General features: G+C 39.4%; 1 protein-coding gene across 3 annotated transcripts in view; it reads right to left on the reverse strand.

Moving 5' to 3' along the window:
* The window catches only part of LRRC28 (leucine rich repeat containing 28), a 68,879-nt gene that overhangs the window by 40,153 nt on the left and 2,587 nt on the right, over positions 1-26,139 (reverse strand). For 2 of the 3 annotated variants that reach the window (XM_054561947.1, XM_054561945.1), the window contains exons 2-5: positions 24,596-24,823; positions 18,956-18,996; positions 16,045-16,082; positions 15,168-15,305 (exon numbers count right to left, since the gene is read on the reverse strand). In XM_054561947.1, coding sequence (XP_054417922.1) covers positions 15,168-15,305; positions 16,045-16,082; positions 18,956-18,996; positions 24,596-24,763 — 385 coding nt within the window. In that variant the 5' untranslated portion in view covers positions 24,764-24,823. The remainder of the gene's footprint in view (positions 1-15,167; positions 15,306-16,044; positions 16,083-18,955; positions 18,997-24,595; positions 24,824-26,139) is intronic. The other variant, XM_054561946.1, reaches the window with a different exon arrangement.

Below are 26,139 nucleotides of genomic sequence, written 5' to 3' on the forward strand. Positions count from 1 at the left end.
TCATCCTCTGAAGAGTTCAAAATTTATTTTAAAAAACTTTTTGTAGCTTTTATTATTTTATTCCTTTGGGGTGAAGAGAATAAAAATTGATGTTATGTCATGACCTAAGTAAATAAAATCCAAGATCTTAGGTACTATATACATTGTACTGCTTTCGGAGATTTCTGCTTGTCTTTGGTTATAGTTTTGAACATAAATCTGCACGAATAGAGGAAATCTGTTGTCCTGAATGAGCCACACTTCAGGAAAATGGTAAGGATGCCACAAAGATTTCTCAAGCTGTGCTTGAGGCAAGAATAATTAGCTAACAAATGACAAATAAAGGCGCCACCCTCTTCCCTAAAGAGAATGATGTTCAAGTGTCCCAGAGAGGAACTGAAAGCCCAGGTTAGGCGAAGGGGCTCAGAAGCCTTTCACACACTTAAGGCAGTTTATAAACACACAGAAAGGGTGTCTCGAGATACTGAAAGAACATTAAAAAGCATGTTTTTAGTGTTTTTGTTAATAACTGCAGACATAAAACCTTATCCAATAACTTCAGAAGTGAAATGCCAGAAAATTAAGGGTGGGAAGACATTGTCATAAAATTCGTAATGAAAATAGTGAGCAAACAGGGAAAAGGACTCATGGACATGGATAATAGTGTGGTGATTGCTTGGGAGGAGCGGGTAAAAGGGAAGTAAATGTAATGGGAAAAAATACAATACAGAGTAAATAAAAAATAAATAAAAAATAGTGATTCTGAAGCTCCATGAGTCCCTTTAACATTTTAAATAGCTAATTAAACAATGGCTTGAGAATATTTAAAAATAGTTGGGGCCTAAGGTGGTACGAAGAGCTCAGAGAAGTCTCTCCATCAAAAACAAGCACAACAATGGGGCCAAATTGTAAAGAACCAACCATTTCAGGGCTCTTGGAATCAACCAAAGGCAGAGAAATTTAGAAATGTCTCTTCTTGAAAAACCTGTTAAAGCTTCATGGAAGAATGGTGGGGGTCTGCAGCCCGTTCCCGCTTGGGCTGCCTCCTCTCCCATTCGACCCCCAAGTTCGATCTCAAGAATGTCAGTTTACCAAGGCGGGGTTGACTATGAAAACCAGCGGTATGGCAGACAGCGAGGGCATCCTTGACTTGGGTATGGGGTCAAAATCTCACAGTTTTTTTTTTAACTCAAAGTTACAGGCTGTGGAGGAAAAGCCTAAGGGAAAGACACAACATCTGCGTTGCTAGCCCGGGATTGCAGATCCAGTTGGAACGAGTGGTTGCACTGCCATAAATTTAATTGGGGGGTTTCTGGAAATGAGAGAGCAGATGAAGTGCTAGATACGCTCTCCACAAACCCTTAGACAACCGGGAACGATGTGTACGTGCGGGGAAGACCCAAGGGTCTGCACAGAGCACAAGGCAGAGCAGATGTGACAGGTGCCCCTCTCTGCATGCGCTCTACCATCCAAATACGTTTCAATTAGCATGAGACAGGAGCTTTGCGGGCTTGCAGCATTTGAGCGAACCTCTGTCCAAACCAGGGGCTGCTCCTAAGCTACATAGGCACAGTGGCCACCTCGAGGGAGCCAGCTTAAAACACAAGCAGGATTGAGGTCTGGGCAGAGCCAGCAGAGGTTGCACACCATGGGGGAAAGGTCTGCAGTTTAAACCCCAGAGGGGGACAATAATTAAAAAAATAAAACAGATCTCAGAAAAAAAGAGTCAAAAGCCAGAGTGTCCCCACTACATTGACGAAAATTTTCAGTTTTCAACAACAGCAAAAATACAAGACATGCAAAGAAACAGCAAAGGGTGGCCCATAACCAGGAGAGGGAAAAAAAACCCCAACAAAAACCAGTCAACAGAAACTAACTCCAAATGGATCCAGATGTTGAAGTTGGCAAAGATTTCAAAGCAGCTGTTATAAATGTGTTTAAAGAGGCAAAGGAAACTATGTCAAAAATTAAAGAAAAATGTGATGACAATGACTCAATCAATAGGGAATCTAAACAGAAAAATACAAACCATAAAAGACCCAAGGAACAATTCGAAAGTTGAAAGTACAATAACTGAAATAAAGAACTCATTACATGGTCTCAGGATCAGATATGAGATGGCAGAGGAAAGAATCAGTAAACTCAAAGACATGTCAATAGAAATTATTAAATTTGAAGAGTAGAAGAAAAATCAACAGAAAATCATCAGCACCTTAGAGACCTGTGGGATACCATCATATCGAGTATATGTATAATGGAAGTTCCAGAAGGAGAAGAAAGAGAGGAAGTGGCAGAAAAAATACATGAAAAGGCAATGACTGAAGATGGTCCACATTTGATGAAAAGCATTGATCTACAGATCCAAGAATTGCCAGGAATTTCAAGTAGGAAAAAACACAAAGAAATCCATACCTAGGCATATCATAGTCAAATTGCTGAACGTTGAGAAATAGATCATTTTAAAACTAATTTTACAGGCTAGTGAACTTCTGACTACTTTTGGTCAAGAAATGTATGATGTTTAGTATTCTTTCTGACTCATTAAAACTTCTGGACGGCACTGTGACAACAAAGAATCTTAATCCTAAAGTAAATACAATTTGATTACTGAAGTTTGTATCACACCACATCCCCTTTGTCGGGCACTGTGACTAACACAGCTCTGGTGTGACTCAGAGCATCCGCACAGCACTCTCCCCCGACCCTTCCAACACTGCCCCAGGCAGCAGAATTAATTGTTCAAGGATGACCAGGGTGGAGGGCTGGCCTGTATCTGACAACGAAAGGCAGGGTCTCGAAGGAATACATCAAGGCTTGAAGGAGACAAGTGGAAGCTACTCCTTAGGTCTCAAGGCTCTTCTCCAAATTCAGAGGCGATGGGCCTTAGGACCAAGGATATGCCAGACAGGAAGCATCATCAAGAAGGCAAAGTGTCAGGAGACAGGAACGGCCCCAGTGTTCACGCATGCAAGAAAGCGACCCCCGCAAAGCCACCCAGAGGACAGCGAGGACGCAGGACACTAACGATACCCACTGTGCAGGAGACAGGACAGCAGCTGCGGCCGCCCGGCCAAGCAGGTGCCAAGGCAGCCTCGTGATATCAAGCTTTTTTTTTCTTTTTTTTTAAATTTATCTCTGTCAAAGTGTTCTTTCACTTCCTCACACAGAAGCACACTACATCTGTATATTATCAGCATTTATATTACGCTATTTTGAACGGTACTGCAAATGCATAAAATAATTGAATAGAGTTCATTAATTTTGATGCATTTATTCACTCACTGAAAGTGAAAGTACTTTTGAAAGGTTTCCACAAATATGAAATTAAAACTACAAAAATGAAGGGTGACTTTGGAAAAGGAAAAAATACATCTTTAAGTGTAAACACGTGTTTCAACCAAACTTTTCTTTAGGTGGTAGTGGGTTAGCTGAGTTCATCAGTTAGGGATTCGTAAAGTGCAAAACTCACGTAACATATTCTGTGTTTTCTGCCAATCCCCATCGGTCCATTTACTTAAGAAACCCGTGCTTCCTGGCTGGGCGCCAGCATACCAAACCTGCCCAATAGTGCATACTTGTATTTCTGTTACTAAATTAGGAAACCAAAGCGGGCAACGTCAGGCCAACAGCAAACAGAGAACGTTCAGCATCATCAGCCTGCATGCCTTCTTAAAAGCGAGATCATTATAAGATATTTAATTTTTAATTAGAAATACCAAAGTACTTTTGCCTAATAAGAAGCAATACGAAGAAATAATTAAATGAAGACAAAGGGAGAAATACAAATATTTAATGAAAGTAGACTTCTCAATAGCCTTAATCGTGATGTTGAAAATAAATTAAATACTACCACTGAAGGTTTAATATCCCAATGACTGATACTAAAATATTGCTGTCTCTTTCTGAGCAGTGAGGAAGAAATGGGCAGTTATTCATCACAATTTTTACTAAGATTTACTAACACACTTTATACAGAGTGCTGTTGAGAGAAACTAAGTATAACATTCAAAGAGACTTGAGTGGAGAAATGCAAAAACGATTTCAAGAGAACAAAGTCACTGTGTTTATGTTTGAAGTAATTTTACGATGACATGAGCATACGGAAGGAAAAAATACATAATTCTCTACTTTTCAAATTTTACTTGCTCCTGATTAGCACATCAAAGAGGTTAAAAAAGACGGTAGTTGTTTATTAACATTTCTTAAAGTATTTTAAACATACCCCAATTCTTTATCAAAAGCTAAAGTTTGACTCTTTAAGGTATTGGGAGAATTTTAGTCCTAGTAATATCTGAATAATATTTTTCTTTATAAACATTGTTATACATAGATAAATTTCAAAGTAGCATTTATTTTACTTCAGTTCTATGAAAGAATTAATTTAAATGAGTATTTGCTAAAATCTATACTTTATATGGATGAAATATATTGAAATACTAGAATTTATAAGTTATGAAAAATTAAATAATAAAGTTTGAGTGTTACAACAAACCCTGAAAGACTTATGAAACATTACTAAAAAGAAAGAAAAAAGATGTTCACAATCCTCATACTTACTTCCCAACCTTTGTAATACAGAAATTTATTCATATTTATGAGAGAGAGAGAAGAACCCTCCCAGTAACCATTCTAATTGTTTAGTATCCTTTCATCTAAGCGTACGCGTGCAACATTGAAATGCACTTAGGAGATCTGGTTCGTGTGAGTCAAAACCCAAAGCCTTTACCTCCTTGTAGCTCAGCTACCACCACTGAGATGTGGCCACCTATGAACAGCAGGAGCAGGTCCACAGGGGACGGGACGAACAGACAGTTTCCCCCAGTCTCCAGTCTGCCTATTCTTCACCTATCCCTCCCCCAGGAGTAAAATGCAGACCATGTCATCTGTCTCAACACTTCGCTGCCCCTGTATTATTGATAAGAGACCCAACGTTGTAGAAGGCGCGACAAAATTAGAGAAGCCGGCTTGAAGTTCTGAGTTCCATAAATATAGGCAAGAAACAGACTGAGTGATTAGAAAAGATACTGAATAGCATAATGATCCTCATAGGTCACTTTGACACAAGGTCCCCCATTCCACCTTCACCTTCTTATTGCTACCATTTAGACAGGAGCCTGTGTTTACAGATAGAATGCCCCAAAATGAAAAAAAATTAAATTTTCTTTAGTTGTAAAAAGAAATCAATGAATTTTTATTTTTCCAAAAGAAATTTGAAAAAGAACAAAGTTGGAGGAATCACACCACCTCACTTCAAAGCTTCCCCTAAAGCTGCAGCAATCAGGCTACTGTGGTAACGCCATAAGGACAGACATAAAAACTAATGGGGACAGAACATTAGACATGAACCCATACGTTCATGGCCAGCCAAGTGGTTTTCAGCGAAGAAAGAATGAATGGTCTTTCAGCAGATTGTGTTGGAAAAACTGAATATCCCGTATCTAAAAATATCTTAACCCTTTGCTCACATCACACACAACAAAGAACTTGAAATGAATCATAGCCATAAATGCAATAGATAATTTTATATAAGAAAACATAAGAGAAAAATTTTTGTGACCCTAGGTTGGGCAAGCAGGTCTTATTAAATATGGCATCAACAGCATAACCCGTGAAATTAAGAAACTGATAAATTGGGCTTCATCTAAGTTTAAAACTTTTGCTCTTCAAATGATATTCAAGTTTCCCACACATAGAATTCCATGGAGCTTGAAGAACTGTGATCTTTCAATAAAGCGAAAGCCTATAAAATTAATGTCACTTGATCCCTAGGTCTCTATTTCCTTATCCAATGTACTAACTAGATTTTAACTTGATGGGTTGATATTCCTTCTACCACTAAAATCCAACATCCTTAAATTTATACTAAATCTAATGGGTTTGATTTCATGAAGGGCATAGAATGATGACCTTGAAAATTTACTTTCTGCTGCTAAAAGATATGACATAACAGGCTATGAGGACTTACATACTATGTTTATTACATAAATGTTGATTTTATTAAAAAAGAATAGTAAAAAAGTATTAAACAAAGAAGTATGATGTCAATTATGTGGGGGGGGTGGAGGGGAGTTTGGTAACAATCCATATCAAACTAAATTTTGTTTAATTACTTCTATTACATCAACCCCTGGCAAATCATAAAGCTTTTCATTCAGTAAAACAATCATTAACTTCAAAATTACTTGCAGAATAGACAATATGATTTAAATTAAAACCTTTACCAGATTAAAACATAATTTACGGATGAAGTAAGCAACAGGCATGTTCAAATAACATGAAAAAAATAAATGTTTTACTTACTGAAGGCACTACTTTTTAAGAAATACTTATTTCAGTACAAATCCTATATGATACCAGTTCATTTTTCTTATAGTTTGACATGAAACTATAATTTTATGATCATGTCACAAAACCTCTAAAATATTGCAAGTTGATTTAGATCCAAAAATAAAAATTAAATCTCTGAATTCTCATTAATAGGTTGTGTCTAGAAAAAACACATTTTATAAGCCAAGAAAATTCACTTTAAAAGATTAAGAACACTATATTTGTGTTTTTTTAAATACTCCTAATTCCTGGTATTCGTAATAAACAAATGGGCTTCTATCATAGCAACCACACACTTTTGGCAAATTAATTAATTATTTTAAACCTTTTTTAAAAAAATTTTATTTTTACAGAAGGGAAGGGAGGGGGAAAGAGAGGGCAAGAAACATCAATCTGTGGTTGCCTCCTGTGCGCCCCCTGCTGGGGACCTGGCCGGCAGCCCAGGCATGTGCCCTGACTGGGAATCAAACCAGCAACCCTTTGGTTCGCAGGCCAGCGCCCAATCCACTGAGCCACACCAGCCAAGTCTAGCGAATTATTTAAATGAAGGATTTTAATTGGGCAAGTTGTTTATCAAATCTGTGATTTAGAAAGAGAATCCTGGGCACAGTGCATATGACAGACTATGAGATAGATACGTGCCAGAGATAATATGATAGAAAGTATCCAAACCCAAGTCCTTTGCTCCTGAACACTACTTACAGTTCAGTCCCTCCTCCCATCACACGTGACGTTGCCTTAAATCCTCTTCAACCGACCTCAGGGCTCTTTACGGCTCCCATACAGCACCGAGCTTTTAACAGACCGTGGTGTAGGAAATTAATTGCATATGGGAAGGAAGAGGAACAGCCTCGCATGTGAGGTGAACTTGGAAGAATACCCCTTAAGACTTCAAACTGGATCTCTGCTGTTGCGATGTTAGCCCTTTAAAGTCTTTCCACAGAGGACTGGTCCATGCCTTCATCAGCAGGATTGATGGAAGAGGCTTTTTAAGTCTGAAGGACTAACTTTCCTCCTTTTGCCTTTTTTAAAAAGTACCACCACAATGAACGTCTGTTTTTCAGACATTTGGCAAGTTTTCCCCCGCTTTCCTTCACACCTTTTCTAAAGAGGAGCATTTTCTGTATATATTGGATACTGCCTGAGAAGGATGCACGGTCCAGAAAACAAAACTTTTTTTCTTTTAGAAGACTCTTGAATGGCCATTTGTACTCTAAGATGTTTGTCCAATTTTCAAAGCTTGGTAAAGTTTGTAAATGAAATTTCAAAGTTTTAGCTCCATTTGTAACCAGATTTTATAATATGTAATAGCATCAATGGTAAAAAAAATTTTTTTCTGACATATCTGTGTTTTATCTAATCTGGTATATACTAAGATTATTTTATATAAAGATATGAATTTAAAAAATCTGTTACTATGAAGTTACTAAGATATACTTAACTATAGTATAAAGTTACTTTGATAATAAAGTACTATGTACTGCAGAAATGTTAATAAAGTAACTTTAGGTCTACAAGAGACATTGAAAGAGCAGGTTTCAAATATGAGTTTAGGACTCTGGTAAACAATATATTCATTTCTTCAGTGGCCACGGAGCAAGCCGAGGGTAGGTAGGTTGTTAGACTTTTAACCCTCTATTCTTTAGTTGTCAAATGGGCATCTTCACCACTCAGCGCTGTGCCGAGATGACTACTAACACACCCACTACTTCTTTCTCTATCCTTTCTCTCTAGTCTCGTCTTGGGAAGGACACAGTTTAAAAGATTAGCCGATAAAATGTTACCGTCAAAGCTCTTTCGACCTCTGGGCCTCGATCGTGTCTACCTTCATCATCCCCACGTCGCATGATACTTGGAACCAACAAATAATTGTTACAGATCAGGTAGTCAGTGCCCCGGCTGTGGAAACAGCCCCACAAAATAGAGAGAGCCCGTTTCTGTATGTTGCCGCCCATACATGTACATAGCCTGATGACACCAGCGGGGCACTCTGCCAGCGGTCACTTATTAAGATTCATTTTAGAGAAAAGAGTGCTAGTGAGCTACTTTATCAGTGCCGGTGTGGAATCCGTGAAGAGCTGAGTCTCCATGGGAGGGTAAATTACCCAAATTACTAGAGTCTCTGCCCAAGAAGGTGACACGGGGTGAATGGTCCTGACAATCTGGGGGGACAGGAGGTGTCCATAAGCCCCTGTGTGTTGGAGGATTGAAAAAGACAGCTGCTCCAGTGTCCCTTTGAGATGGCGCCTGAGAGGCAGGTACAATGGAAGAGGTAACGGTAAAACCAAGGTCGACCTGGTGTGCCTGGGGCTACCCACCATTCCTAGAAACCGCAGTTCCGGGGCTGTAAACGTGAGCACCTGTCTCCTACCTACAGGAGGGGTCAGCACCTGGGAAGATGCTCTGCAGCCTCCAATGCCAACTGGCAGGGAATGCCGGGTGAGTCTCAGCAGACAGGGTAGCAGGCAACAGGGGAAGCTCTCGAGTGACCGGCTCTGGGTCCTTCAGTGTCCTCTGTAGGACCTCCTCCCCGCTCCCTCCTAGATGGGTGACACAGAGCTTTCTGAACAATTGAGTCGGCAACCGGACAGACCGAAGAAAAGATCCTAAATTTCATTTCAGTAAAGCAACAGAGACTCAATTGGAGGAAAAATAAATTTTCAGGAAAAAATAAAATAAACTTAACCATAATTGAAGCCTGAGTTTTAGGAACAATTCACGCGAGTTATACGTAGTAAATTTTTCTGTGTTTGTGCACGCTTTTATCCGTTAAAGGACAAGGTAGACTGTTTTAATGTGTTTAATTGGGGCTAAAAACCCTTCCTTTTTTGGTAAGCAAAACGACTTTTCAAGGATACAAGCATTTCAGAAAAATAGGCTGATTTATATGCCAGATGTAAGCAACATCTTTTCTGACTCTTAGTTACATTTTGTTTGCTACTAAAACCCTCTCTTGGCGGAGTTCACAGTTTATAGTAAGTCACAAAAGCATCAGGCTTCCCTCGACTATCAGAGGTTAGCTGGCTTCTCTGACTGTCCTGATACCTCTTGTCCTTGTGGCTTTTACCGAGGGCGAATCACAAAGTGTTGGGCAAGTAGCTCTGCGTTGATGGAAATCTTTCCCCGAGAACCCTTTATTTGTAAGTGCAAAATATTTCTCTTCATAATAGACAAGGTAATTTTACTTAAGTTAGAAACACTCGTCTTTGAAAGAAAACGAGTTTAAGTTTGTTCTGTAACAAATCATGTTACAGTTTTGGTACCGGAAGTTGGAGAAGGCAATATATAAATGTTTAAGTGGTGTAATACGCAATCAAATGAAAAATCAGATAAGAAATCAAAGACCGTAGAACAGGACAGGCGACAGGGTCAGGGACACCAGGCTCACCTCCCATCAAAATACAACAAGGAAAGTACTCAAAAATACAGGAGGCAACAGTTTTCAAGCAACGGGCAGGAAGCACAGGACCTGGGTCCTTGAAATCCGGGAAGCACAGGAGGGGAGCCCCGTGCTGGCCGTGGCTTCCTGCCAAGGGGCACCTTCTGGGCCGCAGCACCGGAAAGTGGGGCCCGAGCAGAGCTCCCAGAGCAGAGGGGCCGGAGGGAACAGGGGTGGGAACGGCAGGACCGGGCACCGAAGAGGAAAAAGCTGGGAGAGGGCGAAGGGGGCTTAGAGAGTAACACACTGGAGAGCACAGAAGAGGTTCCTGAACCAGAGGGCAGGTCAACAGATAGCATCCAACCTTGAGATTCGGGGGAAAAAAAATTTAAACCAGAACAAAGCCTCAGTGACCCGTGAAACAATACCAAATGATCTCGTGTGTGTAACTGGAGTCCCTCAAAGAAAGAAAATGGAGCAGGAAAATAGTTAAAGAAATAATGACAGAAAACGTCCCAATTTGGAAAATAAAAAAAAAAAATAACCCAAGCAAGAGAAATATTTGCTACATCCTACATTGTGACAAGTCATATATGACGTGGCAACATCAAAGATGAAGAGAAAAACTGTAAAGCAGTCGTTGAAAAAGGTATTATATACAAGCAACCGAAATCACTTCCCAAAAGTGACAAGCCCATTGTAAAAGAGAAGAGGTGCCCAGCGGTCACCGCCCTGGACTGAAATAGAGGACAAGGATTCTGCCACAGACACGGGTGAAAGGGGAACCCAGCTCCGACGAAGGGTCCTTTTTACTCCGACTGCATCTTATCTCCACCCACTGGCGCAAACGCAGTCCCTGTCCCCTCCCCATTGGCTGTTTGCCTCACAAGTTATCCTTTTTCTCTGCTGCGCACTCATGTCCGAACTGCAGAAGCCATAGTCTTTTTTAAACTGCTTCCCCACCTGTAACCTTTATATTACGATGAAGTGTTTAATACCCTGTTCCGAAACAGAGTTGCAATTTCCTGCTTCTGTCATCTCACTCAGTTTTGTATCCTTTAATCTTTTGGTCTCCGGTGGAAGAGCTCCTTTCAACATTTCTTATAATGCAGGTCATGTCGTGGTAAATTTCCCTCACCTTTTGTTTGCCTGGTAAAGCTTTTTACCTATAAAATGTTCTTAACTGCAGTGACCCCCAATACATTTAATTAAAAAACAAACAAAGAAACCAGTCTTACTGGTTTCAAAGTTCTTATACCATAGACCACGACGTCAATCATTTTATCGAGAAGACTATTTTAGGGCGTGGTGATTATTTATTGTTCTTGGAACCAAGCTCGGCCTATACGACGGATTAGCCTGTCTTTCACGCTGCGGTCTATGGGCCAGTCGGGAAGATTTGTAAAGCAGGTGCACCAAGCACCGCCTGCAGGCCATGCGGCACGATGTCTGCGGGAGCTTGCTGGAGCTCCACGCGCGTCACTCAGATGTGCCACAGCAGTGTTCTCTGAGCGATGCTCCGCTGCCAGCATCTCTGTCCCTGTGGCTGAGTCTTTGAACTATAGCCGTGAACATCGGTGTGCAGCCTGCCAGAAGAACCAGGGAGTTAATACCGACCCTCCCTGCCAACCAACTCTCAACCAATAATGTTTGGGAGTTGACGTTTAACAGATTTCTTGCGTCCTCTCAGCACTTGAGTGGGATGATTCTGAGGGGCGTGTTTTACACAAGATTAAGCTCTAGCTGTCCGTCGAGGTGGCTGGTGAAGAGCATCAGTGGGTGCTCTGCCAGCCCCAGATATGCCACGCTGGCACAGCGATTATTTTGTGTTCAAGTCACTGAAAGACAGGAGATGCGAGGAGGGCGCTCTGACCTTCCTTTTTCTTCCTGAAAGCAGAGCTAAACGTCCCACGCAAAGGGCGCACTCCCGGTACTGGGCAGAAGGCATTCTCATCGCCAGAGATGGGCGTGGACATTGAGGGGAATACGTACAAACAAACCTTGTTAAACTGACCTTTACCTTCCTAGTCATTTTTCTACAACTCACGGTCCTAGCCCAAGCCCCCTGTCTTGCCACTCTTTACCACTCCTTGTCCCATCTAGTGTACAGGCACTTGGCTCTAGCTGCTTCTTTGGGTCTTCACTTTTCTTATGCAGGCTCTGTGCACGTATAAAAATATTAAATAAAATTTGTATATTTTAGTCCAGTGAATTTGTCTCATGTCAATTTTCTTAGGCCCAGCTGGAGACCCTAAGGGGATGGAGGAGAAATGACACCTCCCCTGCACTGGCTTAATAACATGCTCTTTATAGTCTGTCTTCACATTCCTATGACCAATCACTAGCCCACATGAGGGTTCCTGAGGGTCCCCCAAAATGACTTACATGCAGGAGAAAATAAAAAAGACATCCAATAGAAAGGGTGCAAAGTATATTATAAAAAAAAAAAAAAGGTGACAGAATGAACCACTCTCATAATTCTGATCATGCTATTGCTAAACCTGGATTTCCCACTATTCCTGAGAGCTTGTGCAATTTCAAAGGATAAGAGTTAAGTAAATAGGTGAGTTCAATAGAACATTGATCCTACAGCCCTGGACAGACTGTTTTAAGCCTTTGGAGCAACTTTGGTAGGTGGCAAGTCATAGACGCCTACTAGAGCCAGCTTAAGCACAAGGGCTGTGGGCTTAAGAACAGAGCCAGCGACTGGGATGGGGAAGAAAACACAGAGAGTGTCTGCTCCCATCCGCTCTCTGTGACCTGCTTCATCTTTCTCTTTTTGCCTGTTCCCCAATCTACAAGGCTACTACCAGCACCTCATGAGGCTACAAAGTATTGTGCAGTGTCCCAGGGAGACTGATTTCCTTTTTCTGCCTCCTCTGCTTTTTTTTCCTCTTCAATAGCCTCTTCCAAAATCCCAACCCACCCCTCACCCCGCCACCAAAAAAATGACCCTGCTGGGGAAAGGTACCTATGCCTGGACAACTCAGCTGTGGCGAGAAAGCAATGTCACGTGACAGGAAAACGCGCTATTCTCCAATCCAGTAGGATGAGAGAAAGGAAGTTTCCCAGAGGATGGATGTTGGCCGGCAGCCCAACAGAATCAACCATATGAGTTATGATCTGTTTGAGAAACTGAGGAAAGCACTGGACATTCTTCACAGCAATAGATACACGTGACAAATATCAAAATGCATACGGCTGAGGGGGTTCGTGAAACCCGTGGTTCACTCTTAGATCCTAACTTTAAAACTCTATATCCACTAGATCTGTGTATTTCAAATGTTTCAAACTTTTCAAATGTACGCTAAGATTTTTAAAATTTTAGAATCTGCTTATGACCTTCCATTCAAAGGGTATTCAGCCACAACAAATAACACACAGTAAAACGTTAAGTCTTTCAAGGAAATATAACATGTAAGAAGCCTACACGTAACGGCGCGGACTAGGGAGAGGGGCGATCAGTCAGACAGCAGCTGGTATCTGTTGTCATCAAGGGGAGACGGTGGCAGTTCCTCACTTTATTTTTTTTTTTACTATCATTAAAACACATTTCCTTAGTATGTGCCCAAACTTGATCAAACGTTTGAGAAGGTGTACCTAGCCCCTCAAATTACAACACTGAAATGACCTCATAAAGAGATGTATAAAGTGAATCAAATAATTGGTAAGACCTAGTTCATTGCCATTCAGGATGGCCTAGAAAGTAAAAAACCTATACGTGGCTCAATGGGAAGTTTCTGTTCAAAATACATTGCTATTGCTGCATATAATTTTACTCAAAGCACACAAAACCAAACACAGACAACTGACAGAAGCTAAGGAGAGAAAATCAGGAGTACATGCCACGGATATGTTGAGCAACAGGTGAGACATAAATTAAAAATCACATGAAAGTCTTCAGGAAACCTGTGCCCTTCGCTGGGGACTAGGAAGCAGTCAATGCTATCAGTCGTACATCCTTAACGTCCGAGAGTATATAATGGAAGGAAATGGCCACATTCTGCCACAAAATGTCTTACGTTACAGGAAATGAGAATAATGCAATACACAGAACAATGGCTTAACAGAGAATTATATTCTCATAGGTTATTTAAACATACATACAAGGGCTTACAAATTCAGTATTGTATCCCTGTATTTTGAGTCTATGATGCAAGTTTCATATATGAAAATATGACAATTTAAAGTATGATTTTAATGAGATATTTTCTAGGTAATCTTTGAAAGAGAATCTAATTTCCTGAATATTTAAATACATAAACTTGACAAAGCTAGAATGATGAAATGCCATTGAGCCTAATTACATACAATAAATCCTTTAGGAAAGACCATATTCCTACAACATACTGAAAATTCTTATATTAACTATATTCAGAAAAAAGATAGACATTATATGAGGTTAAAAAATTACTATGCTAGTACTATTTTTGTAAACAATATTGAAACTATATGTGAAGGCCAGCACATAAAGTCTAAAATTTAATTATGTGTTCATCAAGAATTTTCTGTGCTTGAAAAAACTGGGAGAAAATATTTTTTAGATCATAAAGAAATATGATAGACTATTTCATTCAAGGATGTAACATGAATAGTTTTTAACATTCTCATGGGACCACAAAGTTCCATGACAGGTAGCAATCTGTGATTTTGATTGTCACACATTTCACTTGGACACGCTAGAAGTCTGGTTGGTTTTCCTGAGTTATTAAATATAAATAATCCCGACCCATGTGACATCTGTATTTATCTCTGCTCATTCTTGAATGCACTGTAATTTTCACGTAATACCTGAAAGTTTTTTTAAAATTTAAATCATACTATTCCTTTTTACAAAATATGGGAAAGGACATAGGGCAGTAGAATTTGCCACGGTGAATTCATGGAGGGTCTCAGGATGCCCCTCATAAGAAAGTCCAGGGGAATCACGGCACCTCAGGGAAGGCAGGATTTGGGGGCTGCCTATAGGTACCTCACGGTCTAACAGAAAGGTCAGCTGGCAAAACTGACAGTGTGAGGACCACACTTAAGTTGTGCTACTAAATTCATACTATCGTTTCTTATTAAATCAAAGTCAATGTACATCCATTATCTCACTGGAGAATGAGAGAAAACACTGCATGTTAGCTGCCTTTTGGATACTAAGATGATTACATCATGCCAAGTTCATCTAACTTCCCTGATCTGGACTTCAGAACTGAAGTAGGTTTTTGGACAAATATTTCTCCTGAGCAGCCATCTGAAGACCGGTGCACAACTGCAGTGATTGCGGCTCAAAAACATAAAAGCCACCTTCTTATGTTTGCATCAGGAAAAAGACCCCTTGTCACGTTGTGACATTCCTCCATATTTCTCAGTTTCCTTTTCAGACAAATGGACAAATACTTACAAATATTTCCAAAGCCCATGGCCAAGACGTACAGTGAGTACAGACACATTTGTAAGAGACAAGGGACTATTGTGTGCTGCAGACGGTGATTACCTGGAGGCAGGCATCGCAGCTGGTTGTTAGCTAGTCGAAGATGACGTAAAGCTCTCAGACGACCAATTTCTGGGCAAACAATTTCTAAGGCATTGTCACTAAGATCCAAACACTGGAGTTTTACAAGGGACCCAATGGCTTCAAAGAGAAAAGAAGGGTAAAGGCAGAATCAGTCTGACCCAACTGTTATGACGAATCTTTAATGCAAGTACTCCAAGGTAAAATATACCTGTGTTTTGTCACGTATAGTGCGCACCTACGCTTTATATACTAATCCCATATATAAATATGGAATTAGTACTACCCATGTACAATGCACATCCTTATTTTTCCCTCAAAAATATGGGCAAAAAAGTGTGGTAAATATATGGCAAAATATGGTACGTAATATCACCATCTCAGGTGCTCACAAAACAATAAAAACATACATAAAACTAAATTTTATGCAAGTGATAAGACTTCTGCCGCAACATAAAATATAATAACTTAAAAAAGAGCACAAATAAAAAATTTTAAAATGCTATAAAATATTGCTTGAATAATAAATAATTCATGAAACAATATATGTCATTTTTAATCTAACCATAATTCTTAACTGGATTTATTGAATTTAGAACTTATTATTTATCCAACAACAACATATCTAATAATTTATCTCATCATTATAACCATGTTGGACTTTTTATTTAATTATAATTCTTAACTGGATTTACTAATTAGGGGGGAAATATTTGAAAAAAAATAAAGATACTTTATAATTAAAATTCACTAATACACCAACAAAAATAGGTTTAAAGAGACTACCTGTTCTACCATTATAAAGAAAAGCTTAAACAATAGTGTCTCCTCACTAAGAATTGGAAGTGTACTTACTTACCTTCCGGAACCACAACAATGTTATTTGAATGAAGGTACCTGGGAAAATACAAAAAAAAAAAAAAAAAAAAAGCTGTTATAATTCACTATTTCTGCTATAGAATGGATTTGTAAAATGCTCACTTAGAAATGTATAAAATATAATGGGACCAAACTTTCTTTCACACCTTACTCAAAGTATGTAACACAAAACAACAAAATACAGGGTCATCACAGATCACTAATAATACTTTGAAAACAATATCTTATGCTGGAATTGCAAATATTAAAACTATTTATTGATTTAGTTGCTATTTTAAAATGAAAGATACACAATAGAAAAATTATGAGGTATTTTTCAACACTGTAAAACAAATGACTAGTTTCTCTACTTTATTGAAATTATTCAGGTTTTCAGAAATACAGTTATTGTATAAAGAAAAATCAGCACTATTGTGTAAAGGAAAATGCAACTGTTAGCTTCTAATGGATAATTTCATCAAAGATATTTCCAGGGAGCAAGTATGCTTCCTGAGATACAAGAATTCTGGAGAGATTTAAAGCTCATCATTTATAGCAGAAATAATCAACTCTCAAGGTACAGAATTTATTTCACAGCAAAAGGAATTTCACAAACATGAATCAAATTCTTTTCTTAAAAAAAAAAAAAGGAAGTTTTTCAGGGCTGACAAGTCCAGGCACGCCTAAATACAGAACACTTCTCCCACCGAAGTATCTTTAGCACACTCTGGTGGAGATACTATGCAATCAGAAGCAGCCAAGTAGTTATTCAGAGCAAAACAATAATGACCACTGGGTTATATAGTAGTCATTTTAAAAATAAATTTATATCATTGATTTTGAAACAAGAAAACTGGATTTTGATAAACTTTATTTTCAAACCTATGATTTATTGCACTCTATAAGCCAATCTTCATAAAGTGTTTTAAATAGTATTTTGAAATATTCTTCTAGATTTTTAAGTCTAATATCAAATGTTAAAACGTCAATGACACAGAATAGGAAAGATAGAAAACTAACACATTTAAAAAGGTTTTTCTGTGATGGATTAAATTAATTTTGTAGTATTAGCCTGCTGGGTCGAACACAATTTAAACAAACCATTCCATGATATATTTTATTCCTTGTTTTGTGTATATAAAATGATTCAACATCTTAAAATCAATATTCCTTAAACATTAATTTTAGGGGGGAAAGGCCTCACTTTACAATTCTTTAGGCCAAAATACTAAATGTTGTGCAAAAAGAGACAAAAGGTCCGAAATGGAGTCTCTTGTGCTAAGACCACATCACCAAAACCAAACGGAGACTCAGAACCCACCCTAACCGCAGTGCCTGCGCCTCCCGGGACGGTAAGTGCACCCAGTCAGCCTGGAACTTCCTGGTCAGCACCGCGAGGGGCTCTGCCTGACAGAGCCCTGCCACCTACCAGAGGAAGGTGGCCTTGGCTGAAACAATGCATTCTTTGCCAGACAGCTTCCTTTTTCCATCCTCTTTCTGCTGTTAAAAGCCTTTCCTTTTCTATAGCTCTTTTCTTTCTGCTAGATGAGATGCTGCCCGATTCATGAATTTTTGAATAAAGCCAATCTGACCTTTAAATTTGTTCCCTGGAATTTTGTTTCCTAACAATATAAATATAAAACGTGCGCGTGCACATACACACACACACACAAATATACACATTTGCATTTGTTATACAAAAGCCAGAGTGCCTAGACAGCAAAATAAAGTGAAAACCGATTTTCAAACTGCCACAAAGTATGTGCTTCAGTTCAAGGTCTGCCCACAAAAAAAGAACCTTAAAATATCCAAATCAAAAAGCATTCACTTGTAATTGAAATCAAAATGTATATTCTAGCATGATAAATGTATCTACACTATAATGAAGATGTAGTATACAATAGTAGAAAATAGTCCCAATCCTGCCTACATGTTAGAATCACAAGTGGTCTTCAAAACATTGGTGCTCAGCACTTTCTGTACCACCTCAGCTCCTCAAGTTATTCTGATGTGCACCTGGTTAAGAGTCGTTGCTGTTCGAGTGGATCAGAGAGCAGGCCTTGGAACCACACTTCCTGCCCCTTTAGGGCTCTGTGACCAGGGGAACATTTTTTACCCCTCACTTTCTTAATCGAGAGAAGCAGATAGTAATAGCACCAATCATAATATAGGAATGTTGTAAGAATGAAATGAATCAATACACGCAAAGTTCTCACAACAGAGTCTAATGAGTGCTGTTGTTATTGCTGTTACAATTATTAGTTATCATTATACATTTGTAATCACAGGCTTAGCAGTTGTGGTAAGTATACCACATCCTTGATGATCAGGATCAAAACTAACCCTAGAGTACAGGTTACTCTAGACCTCTCCTAACAAAGTAGAAAGTGAAGCCATACCTGGATGAAACTCAACCACAAATAACCACATGCTAGAACAAAGCACAATGAAAAAGGAAGACAACAGAGTGTATACACTCAACAATATAAAATTTATAAGGTCCAGCATCCAATCCCAAAGTATTAGACGTGCCAAGAAATCAGGAAAATGTGATCAGTAATCGCGATCAAAGCAAGTCAACACAAGTATATCCTGTGTGACAGAGATGATGGAAGAGCAAGTAAGGACATTAAAACAGCTATAATAACTATGTTCAGGTATGTCAGGGAAAATGTGAACATTGTGAGAGAAATGGTAAGGTGTAAGGAAGAGCCAAACAGAACTTCTACAGATCACAACTTCACTGGGTGGGATTAACAGCAGATGGGATGCGATCATCATGCTAAAACATTATTATTATTTTTTTACATTTAATGCATAATTTATACATAAAAATCATATTTCCTATTATTTCAAATAACTTAAAATTATTTTCATTCATGTTTTTAAAAAAACTGAATAAACACACTCACAGTTCCACCAGGTTTGGAAGCTTCTGGGCAAGGTTTTCTGGCTGCAAATTAAAAACTCAGAATTAAATTTTATTTTTGAAACACGTGTAAACATCTCTGAATAGCTTAAACACCAACTACTATCTTTTTGAAGGCTATGCATTTTGAGAGAATAATAAAACAGCAGATCTGGATTTATGTTTCTATAGACCATACCATTTAAATTTATGAATTTGAACACTTCAAATCAATGCCCTCTGGAGAAACCAGAAGACTTGTACTCCATGGTCATGGAATAAATAAAAACCACTGGCCACCTCAGGAGCTTGGAGAGAGACCAGACCCTCCTTCAGACCCCTGAGAAGGAACTAGCCTCTGCCCACATCCTGAACTGGAATTCTAGCCTCCAAAGCTGAGAGAACACATTTCCGTTGTTTTAAGCTTCCCAGCCTGTGCACTACATTATAGCAGCCCTAAGAAACTAACGTTACCCCCACAAAACACCCCAACCTTCAGGAGAAAATGGGGAAATCCCCAGGAGCCAGAAACCAAGACCTGACTGCGTTCAGAATAAACAGAGGAAGCTGGAGCTCAGGGGGCCCACGGGAGCGTGGCACTGGCCACAGGCCCCAAGTCTGCAGTAGCAGGGAGAGGAAACAGCCCTCTGGGAGGAGACGAAGGGAGCTGGGTCCCCGTCCCTCACACAAGTCAGAGCCCTGCTAAGACTGGCCCTCCCAGGAAAAGAATCCCAGATAAATTCCACTCAGGGACTGGAGCCAGCTTCCCTCTGCTGGAGGCGCCGAGAATGAGGAGGAGGTCCTGTAAATAACAAGCCAGCCTAGATCAACACACATGGTACCGTGCACAGGGTTCAAATTTATAGGATCATGAAGATACAAGACTGAAGTCAGGAGTAATTTGTTAAATGAGACAGGAGTAATTTTTAAGAATTTACCTTCAAACATACTGTACGGTGAGCTAGATACCAATAACAAAGAGCCAGGAACAAGTTTTTAGAAGAAATTACTTCTGACCTGAGCCCTAAAAGGCAAATATAAATATCAGAGAGGTGGAGCAAGGAGGAGGATAGCCTTTCTAGGCACAAGAAGCAATTCATGAAAAGAAGAGAGGAAGGAGGGGGTGGGAGGGAGGGAGGGGGAGACGAAGAGGGAGAGAGAGAAAAGAAGCAGGAAGGGGAGGAGGGGTGAGAGGAAGAAGAAAAGTATGTTTGGAAAATTGCAAATACAATCTATTCTGCTGCAACTCCCTAACCCTACACCCCAAAATCCTGCTATAAAAACAATTGTGTCAACAGAAAAAGAAGCAGTAAGGACTGGAAAGTTTTAGGCTTGTAACAGTAATGTTTCCTACAGAAACTTCGTAACAGCAACGGTCATTCGGAAAAGGAGGAGGGTTGTTATTTTCCATCCACATTTGTATCATGTAAGTGTTTAACAGTGATCATGTGTGTCCTTTATAGGGGAAAAAGTTAAAAAATTAAATATAAAAATGTAGAACATACAGTATATAAATTGCTACATAATTGAGTATGTCTGGGCCATCAGGTATGAAGGTGTGTAATGATTTTCCAGAGAGTGGCAAGGAAGACGTTAAAATATAAGGGTTTATAGTTCATACTAAGGAAAAACTTTTTAAAAAGTCCTGAACAGAATAAAAATCCAATAGTTTATTTTTAAAAAGGAAATTTAATAATTTCATATTGGGATACTGATGTATTCAAATATTTAACAGTATCCCACGCTGCGTCCATACATACACTATTGCCCTTTGATGATGACCAAGTAACACTGAATATGAACATTTCTTACGAGGTCAATGAAGCATTTATTGAGTACGCACTTCTGATAAAACTCCTTTTAGTGTTCAAATGCTGGAAGCTGTGACTCTTTTTTCCCCCCATGTTGTAATATCGGTGAGGTCCTTCACGACAAGTCTTTCCTCAGATTTTACCCTTGGATCTGTCCAAATCCCCAAAAAGTTTCTTTTAGTACCATTATCTTCCCTAAGAAGAACAGATACTTCCATTTATTGGCCTATAAACACAGTATCCTAGAAAAACTAGAGAACTAGGGGGCAGGGGCTGAGGTCTAACAGTAGCTGTTCCTTTAAAAAGGAAAGACTTGCCCAGAAAACAAACGTTAGACCCTAATCTAGTGCCATCTGCTACAATAGCAACCTCATATCTGGCTCACTCATGGGACTGGTAGTCATTCTTTCCAGATGCCTACCTGGCTCCATCACATGGCATTCTAATCTTTCAATGACAATCTTTTTTTTTTTTTTTTGAGTCATAAAGCTACACACACAATTAAGCACTGAATAAAGTTTCTGCTGCCAACAGTGTGACACTATGTCTTTATTAACAAGTAAGTACACTGGGTTTTTATTTTTAAATAAGCACAATGACCTTGGAAAATAGCAATTCATTAGAATACTAGGATTTGAGGGGAAAAAACCCACATATTAGTATCTGTCCCCAAAGCCTGGTAAATAAGCAGCCTGTTGCCTGGGCCATGCCTGACACCTACAGCTGATCTTCTCTATGTACATCTTTCTCTCCTTTCTACTGGCATGTCTCAGCAAGGAAGTTAAGTAATGGGGGGAAAGCTACACGTTTTAACTATTACATTTCCATATAGTTCATGTAAAGTAAGAGACTTGATAACTATAAATTAACATCAAAATTTGTGTTATTCTGTGGGTTACTAAACTCTAATGCGGGATTATGGATGCCACAAAACTAGTTTATCTTGATCCATAGAATTTACATACTATTACGTTTTAAATGTTTTTAAATTTAAAAGTCCTGATAAAATAATAAAGCACCGCCAAAACTGTTATTACTATTGCTTCCTTCTCTTTTTTGTTTTAACACACAAATTTTAATAATCTATACCCAAATCCCTTGAATATATTTCCCACTAAATGACTTGAAAATTGTTTTCTAAATTAAGCCAACATTCTCTTCATTACACCTCACATTACCACTTATCTAAACAGTTTTTCGGTACCAATAAAGGTAAACTTCAGCAAGCACAGTTGGTATACAATGTATCCCAATTTTAGAATCCATGATGCTTTGCCACATACTTTTAAGAGAAACTTTTAACTTCGTTAAATGGAAATGTTTTGAAGTGGAGTATCTGGGAACAGGTACTTCAAATACATTGCAAGCTTGTTCAGTGATGTTCCGTGCGGGGCACTGTGCGCCACCTGCTTCTTCTCCTCCTGGACACCTGGTAGAAGTGCACTTCTCACTTCGAGCTGGGCACAGCGAAGTGACTGGCTTTGGCCAGTAGAATTACTTCAAAGTGGAGGCCTTCAAGCGCTTGAGCACAAAAGGTCCATAGTGCTCTCCAGAAGGTGGAAGCTCTGTTGGTCTTTCCCCCTGAACAAGCACACCAAGACCCAGAGTCCCCAAGCAACATGCGGCGTGACGTAGAAGGGACTGTGCTGTAAGAAACCATTTGGCAGAACCTGCTCCATCCTGGCCTCCAATTAACCAGGGATCGAACCTGCAACGTTTTGGCTGTGGGATGGCACTCCAATAAACTGAACCGCACTGGCCAGGGCTATCTCTTCGTGTTTTGACTACCTGTATTGTTTTATGCTTCGCCTGTTTATATTTGATGGGGAAGGTCAAGGAGCATTTTCTCCTGGGCCAGTAGGAAAGAAAAGACATCTGAGCCTCATCCCCAGCCTGATTCAGGAAGGTGACTGACAGACCACTTTTTCCACTCCAATCTCATGTTTAAGTTGTTTTCTCTTCTTGCATAACGTAGTTGCTTAATCAGGGTTCATCTGCTCTTACTGCTCCGTCACACAACTTAGATGCCTCTTTCCTGTCCATTAATATCTATAAATAAAATTGGCAACTGGTGACGGTGCCATCAGTATTTGGGAGGACACTCGTTCATGTTCCCCGGAAGGCCTGCTGCCTACTCTACTCACCGGGAAGCTGGCAGATCTACTAACTGCTTTTGCTTCCAGATTGAGATTTTCGTTTTCCCTTCCAAGTCCCTTGCGGCCTTTTCTTTTATAATGAAGGACCTGCGGCCCGAAGAGGTGAAGCTCATGGAAGCTGGGTCTGTGCTCGTACGAAGTTTTGCGACCAAGAGGGCAACGCCCCCTCCCCAGGACTGCAGCCCTCTGGTGCTCCCCTCCCCTGGTGAGCGTCCGGGTTCGGCGGCGCAGAACCGGTGACGGCTGCTTCCCGCCTGTTCTCCTTCCCCAGCGCTCGCAATGGTCCAGGCTGCGGCGGAGAGACTGGGGGAGACTGGGGGAGACGGGGGCAGGCTCCGCCTCAGCCGCTCCCATCTCGCGCACTCGTACCTCGACATCGGACTCCTCCATGACAAAAGCCTCCCTCTACAACCGCGTACACCCCCCCACCCCATGGCTTCCTCAGGCAGCCCCGTAGAGCAGTTCTTCAGCATCACCGGGTCCTCCGGCCCCTCTCTGCTCTCCCTGGTCTTTCACTCCTGCCTCCTTGCTTTGCCTCCAAACCAGCTCTGATCCCATGCGCCGTCATTTTAATCACTCCTGCCCAAACCCTAAATCTATATATACATTATCCAAGTCTGAAAACTGATAAATCTAATTTTAAAAAAGTCTACCTAGGCACTCAAAATAACATAAATACCAATATGCTAACCACTATAAATAAGAGAGATATATCCATTTACTTCCAGAAACAGCAAAGACAAGCAAATTTTATAATGCTTTCTATTCTTTGTAGGTAGTTCACATGGATCAATAAAACTTTCCCAGGAAAACACTCCACACATAGGAAGCCAATAAGATATATATTTGAGATATTTAGGAAAGTCCAATATAAATAAGGGAATGAAGAATGGGGTCAGTTCATAGAGGAAAAAAGACATCATAAATTATCTAAAATGAGGGTAAGTGATAACCGGAAATGGCCACATAAAGCAAATCCTTTTAAAACAGAGACCAAATTTCTTAATAAACAGTGGGAATAAAAAGTTTGATTGGGACATTCTCTTGAAAAAAATTACAAATAGTTGTTCTAGGGATAACTATGTGCTTATTCACAGAACATAAAAACAGTGAATCAAATGTTGCTTTTGTGGCAAAACATTTTCCAACAAATTGGATGACAGTCCAATTCAAAATCACTTCATTTTCACAGAGCAATCACAGAAAAGGTTTTTTTGTTTTTCTGTTTTCAAAACACGCCAAGGCTACAGCAAGCTGCCCAAATCATTCTTTTTAAGTCATTCTTGTTGGTTTTTCTCTCCTCCACTAAGAAACTGATCCATTCAGTCTTGTAAAATCCGAAAATCATCTAGGAAGCTTAACACAAAGAAGGCACAGGCCCAGACAGATGCACAGGCTAAGAAAAGAGGCATTTTGAATAGGGACTAATTTTATAAGTGGTGTATCCATGAATATTTTGCTTTCCTACATCGCTCCGCTGGTAACCACATAACTGCAGGGACTTGAGTAATAAATTCTCAGCTAATGAGAACCCCCTGTATGTATACTTATATTACTGTCTATGTGACAAGACAGGACATATATCTTAGTCTGACTATCTTAAAAATATGTAAAATGTATCTTGGTCAGGACCACGTCACAAATGATTTTTTAAAAAATTGCAAGAGGATACTGTACCAAGGTTGTGAGGGAGTTCCTTTTCATATACAGTCTCTCCAGGTACTGTAGCCCTTCATCTTTCAGTAACTCCAGCGGGAAATGGTGCAGATTCCTATAATTTAAGAATAGATTCTTGTGCTTTTCCAGCCTTGCCACAGAGATCGTCTTACACAGTTCGGATGCCATGACTGAAGAGATCCCATCAGGCACGATGCAGCACTACATCTTGTCAGAATTGGTCCATGTCTAGAGAGGAAAAAGAAAATCGAATATGTGTAGTACTGCGTACAAGCATTGCTAAATAAACCCGTTAGCATGCAGAGCGATTTGCAGACACTAAAAAGCGTTATACATTAGATCCCTATATTTTTCTTTCACAGTAACTAAACTTGCCACGCATATTTAGAAGGAGATTAAATTAATAACTATGTAATAAAAATACACTCACTATTTAGGCAATATTCATTACTTAGTAAAAATAGTCCTAACTGAAAAACGAATAGCCTTGAAATTGAGATCAGAATCCCTCGGAGAATAGAAACCAGTTGCATAATGGGCAACCAAAGAAAGACCTTAAAAATCAAATATAGCAAACCATTTCTTTCTTGAACTACCTCATTTTGTATTTAACTTATTTTAAAAATATTTAAATATGTATATAAAATATATCAAGATCATTGACAGCTTGATTTTTTCCACTTCTTACTATGTTAATATTGTCCTATATACTAATGTTTTCTATTTTTAGTCTCTTCATTCTTTTTTTTCTTCTCATCTTTGCAGATCATCAGAAGGAGCAGGGAAATAGGTCTAGGAAGCAGTTTTATTTTATTATTTCAATGAAAGAAGAAATATTGCACTAGGAAGTAAGAATGCTGTAGTAGTCTATTAAAATTTCTCTGGGACTCAGTTGCCTAATATGTAAAATAGAGACAGCAATTTATTGGTAAAAGCCAAAACCCAAAACAGATTAATTTTCCTTCTAGCTCCAAAACTAACAAGGATAGGAAGAGAAATAACATTTGCCATCATATCAGTAAGGCATAGGGAAGAAAAAAACTTCCCAATCACTTAACATTAGAAGAAACAAACTCAGAGCTTCAATAATCTATCCAAGGTTGAATAGCTCATAAAGGACAATAAAAGCAAAGTCTGTCCACTCCCCCCACATCCCCCGTGGGAAGATGGGAAGGTCCAGTGTATTTTCAAAGCCTGGGTTCTTGACATACACAGACTCACAGGATTCCACAGGATGCTAAGAAAACGCTAAAACTAAAAAGAAGCTGAGCTTGGTTCAGAGTTGCCCCGCTGTGTTCTTGGACACCCTTTTCTAACCTCTCTACTGGAAAGAACCTTTTAAAGAAAACTTTTTTCTTAAGAAAAATGACTTTTACTGGGAGTTAACACCCAGGTAGTGTAAAATGTAGGAACATGACTTTCAAACAGCAGAGTTTTATAACCTTTTGCTTATTTTCTATTATTTCCAAACTCTTAATTCCTAGCTTACAAGACAGCACTTGCCATTTTATATAAAAGGGCAGAGAATATGGAATATTCTATCA

This window comes from Pteronotus mesoamericanus, unplaced genomic scaffold (assembly GCF_021234165.1).
Source record: "Pteronotus mesoamericanus isolate MK-2021 breed Mesoamerican mustached bat unplaced genomic scaffold, CSHL_Meso_final scaffold_582, whole genome shotgun sequence".
Classification (NCBI taxonomy): domain Eukaryota; kingdom Metazoa; phylum Chordata; class Mammalia; order Chiroptera; family Mormoopidae; genus Pteronotus; species Pteronotus mesoamericanus.